The following is a 12,403-nucleotide window of genomic DNA, read 5'->3' on the forward strand; positions in this document are numbered from 1 at the left end:
AATAACAAAAATGGCATCAATTACACTTAAAATGTCATCAAAAAGGAAAAAGGGAAATATGTTGGTGAGTTCAACTCTTAATAAATACAAAAAAATATTAGGAAAAGAAAGGCAGTTGATAAACAGGTAAGTGCTTTAAAGTCATCATTATTGTAACTAATGTTAAACAGGAGATTATTTAACACAGTTTACATTTCACTTATCCCAACCTTTTAAAATTTCCCACATTTTGATTCATTTTCTTTCAATTAAAGCAACTGAACATTTGATCTGGAGTGCAAAACATTCTACAATTCTAAGATTGTTGGTTTATATAAATGATCCAGAACCCACTTGAGATATATATTCTAATTTATTACCTTACCAATAAATCTGATTGTTTTGCAGTTCTTCTCATTGCCCTTTGTACTTGGCACTCATTTACAATTCCTCAAAAATTTAATCAAAATTAATTTTTGAGGTACCAGCCAGTTCTCATGACTTCTGAAGTGTGTGTATTCTTATTGTGTGAAAGATTATAAAAGACTTCAGTATTTTATAAGGATTGAAGCTTTCACTTACAACAATTTCTTTATGCAGTGTTAATAAGGAGAAAAGAAGACTTGATTATTTTCCTGGAAAGGACAAAGGTATATCCAAATATTCTGAACATACATTTTCTTTTAGTTCTTTGCGAAAGTCTCACTCAAATCAAATTCAAGATAAGGGAAGAAGGCTGCAATGAGCTAAAAGCCTTTCTTTAGATGAAAACGGTTTTATTAGTATTATCATCAATGAGTGTGCAGAAAATCAGTTAGGAAGGATGATCCACTAATGTGGGGTAGTGGAAGGAAGTGGTTAGTTGCCATATAAAATGAAAATCAAGGTGAACGAGAGTTAGTGAATACTAAGTGCCCCAAATATTGTTTAATCTCTTTGGTTTGGATTTGATAAAACAGATGGTTGACTGTAATTCTGAAAATTTTCAATATGCCTGATGTGTTCAAATAAATTACAAAGCTTATTAGTTAATTCTGTTTAATTTAAAGGAATTGGTTTAGCTCGATTTTATCACTACCTAGATATTCCAGCTGATCCCCTCTTTAACTACAAAAATAAGCATTAAATTCCAAATTCACATCTGTTTCATATTTTACTTTCACAGGTTTGACTTTTGCTGTTCTTGTTGTTGTTAGATGTATGAAAAGTATGGAAGAGTGCATCAGGGGTTCCTATTAAATTCTTTCCTGCAGACATTAAGGTGTATGAAGCCCTGAAGATTTATCCCATGGTAACATAACCAATAAATTATATAACTAATCTCATTTTGGTGACAAGTAAACATTGCTCAACAAACACACATACCGCTTTGCATACCTTACCTGGAAAGAGGCTTTATTGAACATAGCTGTAAAATTATCTTTTAAGTTGAATTATTGAATTTGCACAAACATTTCTACAGAATTTTTTTTCTTTTAAAAATCAAGCTTTGTCATTTTCCACTACATTTTGTTGTGCTTTTTATATTAATATTTGCAAATGTTATAATTTAATACTTATATCCCAATTACTTGCATAATCAGTTTTTTTTTTTTAAATCCTGGGGTGTTGAAAGAACATATAATAATAATAATATTCTTCTTTAGACAAAAGTCTTTTTAAATGAAGTTAAAAGCTGAGATAATTTAAGGAAAAAGATCTTCAAATTTTCATAACCAACAGGTTTAAGTGAAATTTACAATGCATTGGAAAACTGGCTGGTTAAAGGTATGATTTGTCCTCAGGTAGCTCAAAATCATTTTTACAGGTTTTCGTTTTTTTGTAAAAGTGTTTTTAATCTTGGTAAAATAATAAAATAATATTTCACAATTTGCACAGAGTCTGACTAAAGGGCAGAGGCATATTACCTTCAGTGTTTAGAATAAAGCCAGATTTTTCAGGCCCAGTTCCGCTGTAGAGTTTGTGCGCACTGCAATCACAAACATTTTCTTGCTCCCTCTAAAGCTAGGGCCAATTTCATTTCAAATGGAGGTTAGAGTAAAAAAAACCACTCTTGTGTTTTACCACCTTCTGCGCTAAGTATTATCTTAACAACCTTTTGCTCTGGTTGACCCATATAATAACCTGGAAGAAAAAAGTGTTGCTCCCACGTCTGGTCTCAATGGAAGTTATTTTCTAATGGACAATAAGCCGAAAAGGCCATGGCTGTCTAGGAGGTCAAACAACAAATATCTCGTCTGCATGGGCTTACGCAGCAGCTCCGGTCCTTTCTTCTTCAGAAGCGGCTTTTGTGGTCTTGCCTGTAATTTGCACATTTAGGCTCTGTAGTTTGTTTATAAAATAGTTTTACACAAACCACTCTTAGCAGTGCAAGCTTCTGAGTTGAAAATTATTCAGGCTTGTTTCATTGAAGGCACTTGGTTTCCATGGCAATTTATAAAAGATGGTGGTTTGGTTTCTTCATTGGAACAGATGACTTAGTTTGGGTGTTCAAGTGGCCGCAAGCAAACTCCGATAAGCCTGTGTAATATGTAAGCCCAGGTTTACCATCCTGGATAGTAATGCATGCAAAAAGAGACAGCATACAGTTATCTAGCTTAGCCATGGGAGGAAAACAAATAATAACAATAAAGATGGGATGGGGACAGGTGGGGAGGAGCACGAATGTTTTAAATAATTCTGAGTTCGGGTTATTTTTAAGGAAGGGTAACAACCAAAGGTAAAAGGGCCTACATTTATTTAATTCTCTACGTAAAACCTTCTTGAAAGGAAAATAAATGCCAGCTCTCCACGTACCCTGTTTACAGTGAGGTTTTTGTTGGCAGGCCATTAGGTTTCCATGGTAACAAGCAAACTATTCATTTGAAACAAAACCAGCCATGACTTTGTGCTTTGACAGGATTTCTATAGCTTTTTTTTTTTTTTTTTTTTTTTTTTCCAGAGTTCAACCAGATGACCAGATGATGCTGTAATCTTTTTAGCCACAAAAGCACCTGCAGGTCTCTTCTCTACTCAGGTCAAGATTATCTTTTATATGTAGTTTGGAATAAGTTATACTTCCATGATGTCTTTTTATCCCCATTGCTTTAAAAAATTCGTTTTTATTATTTTATTTTTGAGTCAGTAGTCAGTGGAGGAATCTTTGGTAGTTTGTTTTTTCAATGTCCATTTACAAAGACTCTTTCTTCATGCCAGTGCCTGGTGAATCTTTTATAGCCTCTGCCAGGATAAGGTCACCTTCGAGGACTTAAGATAGAGATGAGGACGATGACCGGAAAAAGCCATAGATGTACTAAAATTCCAACAGCACCATCAACAGAATCTAAAGACAAGGAAAATAAATGCCAAGAAACAAACAAAAAAAAAGAGAATAAATATTCCATGTAGCTACCAATACCACTTTGGTGAACTAATAAAACAACGGTAGTATGTGGAAAATATTTTTGGAAAATACTTTTTTGTTTGTTTTATTAGTCTATTTCCAAGACATGTGAAAAGGAAAATAAAGGTGTTGTTAGAAAAACAGAAATATTTTTAAGTTGATATGATTTGCTTGAGAACTTGTCCAGAAGGCATTTGTGTAAGTTTGTGGCTGAACTCAACCTCAGAGTCCTACTAGCCACATGGAAGTATGCACACATAAGAAATTCTTAGAAATTCTAAGAGGTCTTTTTTTCCCCCAAAGCTTCCAAAAATGATTGATTAAGATTAAAGGTTGAGAGAAAAACTACTTTCTATGAAAACTAGGAAGGGATTGTTAGGGGTAGAAAATCAGCTACCATAAACAGTGGATTATATATGCTTAGGTCACTCCTGTATCTATAAACTGAATAAATAATTATCTATTCAGTGTGAGTTTTAGAATCAGTCCATTTAAAAAACTCTGTTCCACTATTCTGCCTTAAGATTCCTACCATAATTGGTGTTTCAAGTAAAGCTTCATGTCCAAGTGATACGTTATAGAATATATGCGTTGCCCAGGAGGGCTAACATGAGCAAGTTCCGTAATTCAGTCATCTGGCTTAAGTTACAAAATGGCTCTCACCTAGGAGAGAGCTAGATTTTGGAGACAACAGACAAGCGCAGCTGTTAATAGTGTGGGCCATGGTACCGTTTACTGCCGGAGAAGGTTTGGGATCCAGAGCACTCAAGAAGAGGCTTTTGGCTGCCAGGCTGGTTTGTACTTAGAAATTAACGTTAATTTAATATTCACCAAACAATGTTTGTCACAGTGAGCTTAGCAAATGCTAGTTAAGTAGATACAGATGTAACAGGATACTTTCTCATACCAAAGAAAATGTTTCTGTTTAATAGGGTTGTTTCCTCTGATTTACAGAGACTGAATAAAAATACCTCCAATATGTACAGATATATCTTATTTAAAATAGCCACACATTTCTCTGACTTTAGAAGAGAAGATACCTGATTTTGAAAGTGTTCTATTATGTAACAGTAAAGTCCTTTGGGGTTTGCATCGTCATTTCACTGTTGCTACTCTTACCGATTCTGTTTTCTCCATGAGGGAGAATGTTCTCTCTTGCTTTCCTCATTTGGAAAGTTTAATTCAATGTTTTGAATTTAATTTATAATAACTTTCAGTGATCAAATTACCCAAATGTAAGATTTCTATGTAAGATAGTAACCACCTTCAGTTACTAGAATGTTGCTGTGACTGATATATGTTATGAAATTCAAAAGAAATCTCATTCTCCTCCTCCAAGGAGAATGCATGCTTTTCTGCGCATTTTGCAAATCTACTTCATTTGGATACTGCTACTGGTTTTCTAAAGCAAAATTAGCCAGACACAGGGAAAAATTTTTACTGAATCTGTTACTCAGAATGCTAAGTGTAATGACAAGAAGGTGAAGACTATGAGCAAAGTGACTCATTGTCATAAACAATCTTAGTTTTTGTCTTTTTACAATGCTTAAAAATGGAGTCAGTTCAGTTCGTATGAGCAATCACTGGGTAGTTGCAGAAATTTAACTTTCAACATCCAGACTAATATAAATTCTCATTAAATATACTCAAACCAACAAAGACTCTGATTTGCTCTAGACTTAACAAAATGGATTTTCATGTTCCTTTTATACATACTAAATAATTGATGAGTTATTTGTGTAACTTTAGCTTGATCAATATCTCTTTATATAAACACAGAAGTAAAGATTCCAGATGGGCCTATGAAAATACTTCAATTGGAGGAATTTTTAAAAGACATGATTTTAGTTTTTTCAACTGTACATGGATAATATGGAGATGAAGATTTTAAGAAGGGGCGCAATACATCATTCTGATGTTTTTGCATTATTTATAATTTTTTAATTTATGTCTCTTGTTCAAAACATTTTTGTGGTGACAAAATAAAATCTGAAGATATTATTAAACTATAATATTCAAACCAGAGTAAAAAAATGAAACCAAATTACTAAACAAGATTGTGATGCACATAGAAGAATTATACCAGAATACCAGAAAAAAATGGGCTGTTTTATTACATAGACCTAAGCCAAAATTATTTTTGTCTTATCTTAGGTCAAATATACATACCATCAAATTTAATACTTTGTTTTAAAAAATCTTCAAAATTTTAGTGTCTCACATATAAGAAATTTCTAAATGTACAAACCAAAAATAAATGAGTTTTAAAAATTAGACCATTTTAGTTTAATAGTTATTATGTTACTTTAATATCACATCAAACCAGTCCAGGAATAGACACTTACTCTTAGTCGTTAGGTCTTGTTTTGCACATTCTCCTTCTGCAATTGACACATCATCAATGGCAATGTCACCTTCTATGCCAGGACCTCGAATACCTTCAAAAATGAGCTATAAATATGAATGAAACAAACCTAAATGTCTATCTTTGATTTGTAGATGAATTGTTATTAAGAAATCGAGGATCCAAACCTAAAACTGACAGCAATTCTGACATTTATTATTAATGGTCTTTAAAATTGTTACTTACAAAAATCATAAATGTTCTTCACAAAACCAATGACAGGATATTCCTTGGTTACTATTAGTTTTTCACATCAAAAGCTCTGTGTTTATTTTAAAACAAAACTAAACTGAGTAATATAATAAAAACTACCACTACTACAAACCCCAGCACTTTTTGTTTTCAGGGGTAAGGAAAAAGGTTTATTTGAATAGTACTTCTCTAAAATAGATGTCTTCTAATTTTGTCTAAACACGTAACCCTGGTTTTCTAGAAATATTTTCTGGAATGAATCAGTTCTGGGTTCTTTACAACAGTATTATGTTTACTGAAGCTCAGAACAAGGGGTTACCGTCTTTATGAAATTTGTTTACTCTCTTGCAAAAACGTGAATAACTTTCTCATATTCCTATACGTTATATCTATGATTTCACTTTTGACATTCTACCTTTAAGAACTTGAAGATATTTATGGGTTTACCTATGTTGAGTATTTAATGACAGAACTTTGAATTTCAACAGTGATTGACATTGAGGTTTAATACATCAAAGTTGAAAGAATAGCTAGCTGAATGAAATCACTCTCCTATTATTACTAAATTCTGAATACAGTGACAATATAAGGACAATTAGCAAATTTTTATTATTTCATTTTTACAGAAATAAGACTGTTTTAAAATTTTCTCTCTAACCCCACAATTATTCCTTGCTTCTAGCAAAACCTTTTAATCTTTTTGATATGAAAAAGCAACTATGCATTTAGTGATTATATTCACAAACATTTCTACATGCCAAAATGAAATATCTAGTTTGGTCTTTCCAAGGAAAAACTAGCTTAATGAAAAGGTGTTTCAACATCAAGCTGATGTGTGCATTTTTATACAATTTCTAGCCTTGTTTCATTGGAACAAATTAGAGAGAAAGTCTATTTTTATTGATGCCAAAATTTTGGGGTGTGTTTTTTGCCTTTGAAAGTATCTTGATATGGTTCATTAAAGGCAAGTTTGTGGTGATTTTCAGAAAACTTAGGCTACCTTTGAGAAGTTGATCTGTTGTTCTCTGATGTACTATATTAATTTTATTGACTGAGATTTCTAAGTGATAAGCAGAAGCATTAGTTATCAACTTTTGTACTGAGTCCCTTTTCCCCACTTGAATATAGTCCACATGAGTAAGAATAATTGTCATGATTTGATAGGAGCAAAAAGTTCGGAGAAATTTTTATTTTTATGTTTAACTTGTGTAGAAAGAATTTCCTGCTTACCTATGTTGAGATAAATAAGTTAATAAAGAATTGTCCAAAGCTATTTCTTTGAAAAACATCCAAAATGTCATGCATCACTGAAGCCAAAACAAAATGGCAGACCAGAATTAAAATATGGTATAGAATCAAGTTAGTGGTATACAGATTCTCAGTCCTCAGAATCAGCAATGAAACATTACTTTGGCTGCCTGAAAATAATGACTTGCATTTGACATAGCGTGGTGTTTTTGAAAGTTATCTGAAAAGTGGCTAAAAAATCCTCAGAGGACTGTTTTAATCACAAGGTCCTCACAGTGAGAATGAAAAATACCAAAATCAATGGTATAAAAATCCAAGAGCACTGACATCAGAAAGGGGGAAGTCATTTTAACGACTGTGGAATATTACACATTATGGATATCACGTAATTTATTTAACTAGCACCCTATTGATATTGGTAGACATTTAAGTTATTTTCAGCTATTCTGAATAAGACTGAGATGAATGCATTTTATTTTTTATTTTATTATTTTTAAGTAGGATCCATGCCCAGTGGCAAGTCCAACACGGGGCTCAAACTCACAAACCTGAGATCAAGACGTGAGCTGAGATCAAGAGTCAGATATTTAACAGACTGAGCCACTCAGGTGTCCCAGGATGAATGCATTTTAAAACATTAATATACACACTTTTTAAGAACACACAGCTCTTTAAGGTCATCATAAATTGCCCCTATCAGCACTATTGCCTTTTTCCTACCCATGGGTTTTTTAGTCATTGGGTATTTTTTGTTTTGTTTTGTTTTGATATGTGCTGCTTACCTGGTTGAGAATCAATGTTAGAGTAAATCAATGGTTATTCCCACCCCCTTCTTAGTTTCAGTCATGTGATGCTGAGTCTTCTCTCCTGAAGATAACAACATGAATGGAGTGTTATCTTGGAGAAAGTCCGAACTCACAGATTCATGATGATATGAGTCTTAGTCCATAAAATCCAACATGCTCTACTTTGGCCCCATGGCTAATACTTAACTGAATAAAAGTGGAGTGCTATCATCTCAATTCTTTGTTTTTTTGCAGGTACTAAAAGGATCGAATGGAGTAAATTATGGATTTCTGCCTCCCAGTCAGGTGTTAAGTCTGGACTGAAGCAGGAATAGGAATGTACTCAGAAAATTTTGTTTGGTAAAGAGGAAACCTCCTCTGTCATCAAGAGTTTTAATTTTAAAAGATGCTGTGGGAGGGAAAGATTGTAAGCACTGCTTGTAGAAGGCAGTAAATTAGGGGTGTGCAATGCAGTCACGGCAAAGAAGGGGACTGAATTTCTTTGTGTGGAAAGTGAGGTGTTGGGGAGAAGACTAATAAGGGTAGGTTAGAATGTTCTGCACCTGCTCACACTTGAAATTCAAACAGATGAAACTGAAGTCATAATCTTTTCATTGGGAAGGATGTTAGAAAAATGGGTTAGGGGGTACATGGATTTTCCATCTTAGTTATGCAGAGGTGAACAGGTGATAAAATTATCCATCCAAGTATTTTTTTCTTATTTAAAGCTCACAATTATTCTCACTTAGCAAGTTCTAGTCGCCTGGAGCTAGGTGGCAATATAAAAAAGATGGGGCTGTTTTAAAAGTGAAAACTAAAATGTATAATTCATCAAAATCATTTCTGAATTTCTCGAAGCTCCTTGCCCCGGAATGATGCTGCCATTGCTCAAAACCCTTCAGAATTTCTTTCACTGACTTTAAATATTAATCACTCCTACTTTTCCCATTAACTTCCTTTAACCTCCCTTCCTTCCGCCTCCCTGTGCAGGTGAGACCTAGGCTTGTGTTTAAACACAAGATCAGACCTGGATCAGTGCTAAAAACAGAGTCCTGAAGCAGAGAGGTTGTGAAGGACACTGCCACACTTCTTTTGTGGTAGGACTGAGAGGAAGTGCTGGAGAGCCTTCTGGGGTAAGTGTCAGAGTAGACTGATTGATGCAATTTAATGTGTTTGCTTCCTCCCTGCAATATGTTGACTGGTGTGGCTGGCAGAACAACAAAAATACAAATCAACAAAAGTCAAATTTTCCTGTGTTCAGAGGACTGCCTAGATCTAGAACATTCTCTTATGTGAATACTTCATCCCTTGTGGATCCTGAATGAGTTAAGGATTAGTAATAATACTTGGCTGATTTGTAAGTCTATTATTTACATTTATCAGCACAACTATGGATAATACAGTTTGTCGCTAAGTAAAGCAACTGAATTACTTTCTGTATAAGCCTAGCAGGTGTTTTATTTATCATGTGTGGAAATAAATCAGATGTTTTATATATTGTGTGTGGAAATAAATCAGAATTATAGTAGTTACTAGTAGGATGATAAATATAATTTCTGACAATTAGTCTCTTGGGATGGTTATATAATTAGTGTTTTTAATGTTTGTGATTTTGTGATATTATTATCACAATAATATTGTGATTATTAGTGTTTTTAATATTTATTTGTGATTTTGTGATAATAGGGAATTCAATCCAATAGGCCAGAGGAATACTATAGTCCTCAGGGTCCTATTTGAACAGGAAGAAAAAGATCCCGTGTGGGATATTTGTTTGTTTCCTTTTAATTTGCAGTTTTGCTCTTACGAAGTTATTTTTTTTTAACTCCTACTGACTCTCACAAAGAGATACTTACTGCATTGTTCTTTTTATGTTCTGAACTCCAACTATATCTTTGAATTATTGTAACAACATTTTATAGATTCTAATACTCTCATAAGTGGCTTCTAGACTAAGACTTAGAGAGATATCTTTTCCTATATTATTGTTTTTGATTGTAAAGTAGGTAATTAAAATAAAATGCATACATATTCCATTTAAACAATGTACCTTGGCCAAACTTTCCAGTGTTTATAAAAATAAATCCTTGGTGACAAACATCTTTCTCTCAGTCATAAAAAGGGGAAACTATAACAGTTTGTTATGATATATCTAAACTTGGAAGCTGTAGTCTGTATGCAATGAAAAAAAAAAACAAACCCTGATTTTATTCATTTAGAAAAGAAATGCTCTCTAGTTTAATAGGTTAAGTTTTGTCATAATTTTATGAAGTACCACCATGATTCTGATTACTATTACATTAAGGGATAAAACTATGTTCCTTTCCTCTGCAGTACTTCTGAAATGCATCTGGTTTAACTGCCATGAAGAAGAAATTAATGGCATCTAGACACTTGGGGAGAAAATGTTAAAAAGTTTAGGTTTCCTAAAAGGGGGAAAGGAGGCTCAATTTATGGAAAACCTGTTCTTTACACACTATCACACTAATATTATTTAAAATGTTTTCCCTTAGCTAAAATGACAAGTTTAAAATTCTATATGTTTTCACAGTGTGTGCTTGCAATTCAGCAAACTTAGTATGTAGGAAATACTGCATGATCGGAAAATTAACTATTGGTGGGTATATTCAAATGGGAAGTTAATAAAATGTATGTGGATTTGTATTAGTACAGTGACACTACAGAAAATTAGTTTAACCCACTGATTGGCAATTTCTTACATTTGTTAAAGTGATTTAAATCTTATAGACGTCAGTATAGAGATAGAGATATAGATGATGCTATAAAGCCTGTGTTCTGATATAAATTTCTCAGTAAGGAAGGAAGAGCTCCATGCAACACTAATGAGAGAAAGTAGATGGGGGGAGTCAGAGAACACAGTGCACTTCTGATGATGTATCTTCAGCATTAATGATGCCTTCTGCAAATGTTCAGTATATTTTCTTCAAGATAAGAGAAATATTGCTTCTGATTATTACTGTTAAGGCAAGCAGAGTCTAAGGATGAAGTCTGAAAACTGACAGAGTACATCACTTGGAAAAAGCTCTGATACAAATAAAGTTGAAAATAGCTATTAACATAGGAAAATGTTTCTAATGGTTACTTTAGGAGCCACTGCCATGTCTATATAATGGTCCTGGAATTTGGCTTAGAATGCCAGATATATATCTACATGAACATGTGATATCCAGTAAGGAGGACAATATATTCCAGATTATTATTAATATTAGAGAGACAAGCATGAGAGCAGCATGATGCAATAACAGAACTGAAATCTCTTTCCAATCCTTATTTAATTTTAAGGATTTATGTGATTTAAGATACTGTCTCAAAATCACTTTGAAATCTTTAAATGGGGACATTAGAGTAGAAGATTTCCAGAATTTCTTTCACCTAAAACAAAGAAAACATATTGTATTTTATGTCTCAAAATGTCTCTATATTTTTCCCCTGGAAAGCATTTGGAATATACTACAAAAAGAAATAAAGCAGGGCGCCTGGGTGGCTCAGTCAGGTAAGTGTCTGCCTTCAGCTCAAGTCATGATCTCGGGATCCTGGGATCCAGCCCCGCATGGGCTCCCTGCTTAGCTGGGAGTCTGCTTCTCCCTCTTCCTCTCCCTCCACCTCTGCCCATGATTCATGCTTTCTCTCCCTCTCTCAAATAAATAAATAAAATCTTAAAACAAAAAAGCATTAAAGAGGATGGTTAAATATTTTTCTTTGTGTAAGGTTATAAGTTATAAGTAACATTCTAAAATAATTCTATCAATTTTGTTTGTTTTGGAAATTTTGCCATAATCTTTCCAAATCCTGCAAAATATATTTTCATCACAAACACTGAACATGCTATATTAATTCTTGACGAAGAGCCCCAAAGGGAATTTCAGTAGGATAAAACTTCTATTTACCCTGAGAAGTACTACACAATTTTATTTTCAGCTAAGCAAACTAATTGGACACACTCAAACAAAGGACTTTGTAAGTGGTTGTGTTTTAAAGGGCTTATAAATCAAAATAATTTAAATGCATGCAACTCCAAACAAATAAAACCACCTAAGTGTCAGTGCAGCAGAGGCTCAAAATCACTTATATCTCATTTAAAATTCCAAGAGGTAGGAGATCTCCTTTCCACTTGAAGTAAAGACATTCTACAATGCCACAAAGCTACATTTGAGTAATATTAAAACTTCTCAAAACCTAATTTATATGCTAATATATTCTGTACAGTTTTTTCCTGGTATCACATACCAAAGCAAGCATTTTTGAAAAGCTCGACAGTTTACAAATGATTTTTGGCTAAAAAATGCTTTGTCAGAAAAAAGTTCAAAACAACAAAAATCTCAAAACCAAAACAAAATAAAAGCAAAATATGGGGTAGGCTGATGTAGTTGTGTTTCATGTTTCCTTAAATAT

The 12,403-nt window shown here is 33.4% G+C and overlaps 1 protein-coding gene across 1 annotated transcript in view; it reads right to left on the reverse strand.

Annotated features, from left to right (window-relative positions):
- Positions 1-1,355: 1,355 nt before the first annotated feature.
- Positions 1,356-12,403, reverse strand: part of MDGA2 (MAM domain containing glycosylphosphatidylinositol anchor 2) — an 857,254-nt gene continuing 846,206 nt past the window's right edge. Inside the window, exons 16-17 of the mRNA XM_080808952.1 lie at positions 5,707-5,812; positions 1,356-3,301 (exon numbers count right to left, since the gene is read on the reverse strand). Of these exons, the coding sequence (XP_080665078.1) occupies positions 3,213-3,301; positions 5,707-5,812 (195 nt within the window). The 3' untranslated portion in view covers positions 1,356-3,212. The remainder of the gene's footprint in view (positions 3,302-5,706; positions 5,813-12,403) is intronic.

The sequence above is a fragment of the Martes martes genome (genome assembly GCF_963455335.1).
Source record: "Martes martes genome assembly, chromosome: 7".
Taxonomy (NCBI): Eukaryota; Metazoa; Chordata; class Mammalia; order Carnivora; family Mustelidae; genus Martes; species Martes martes.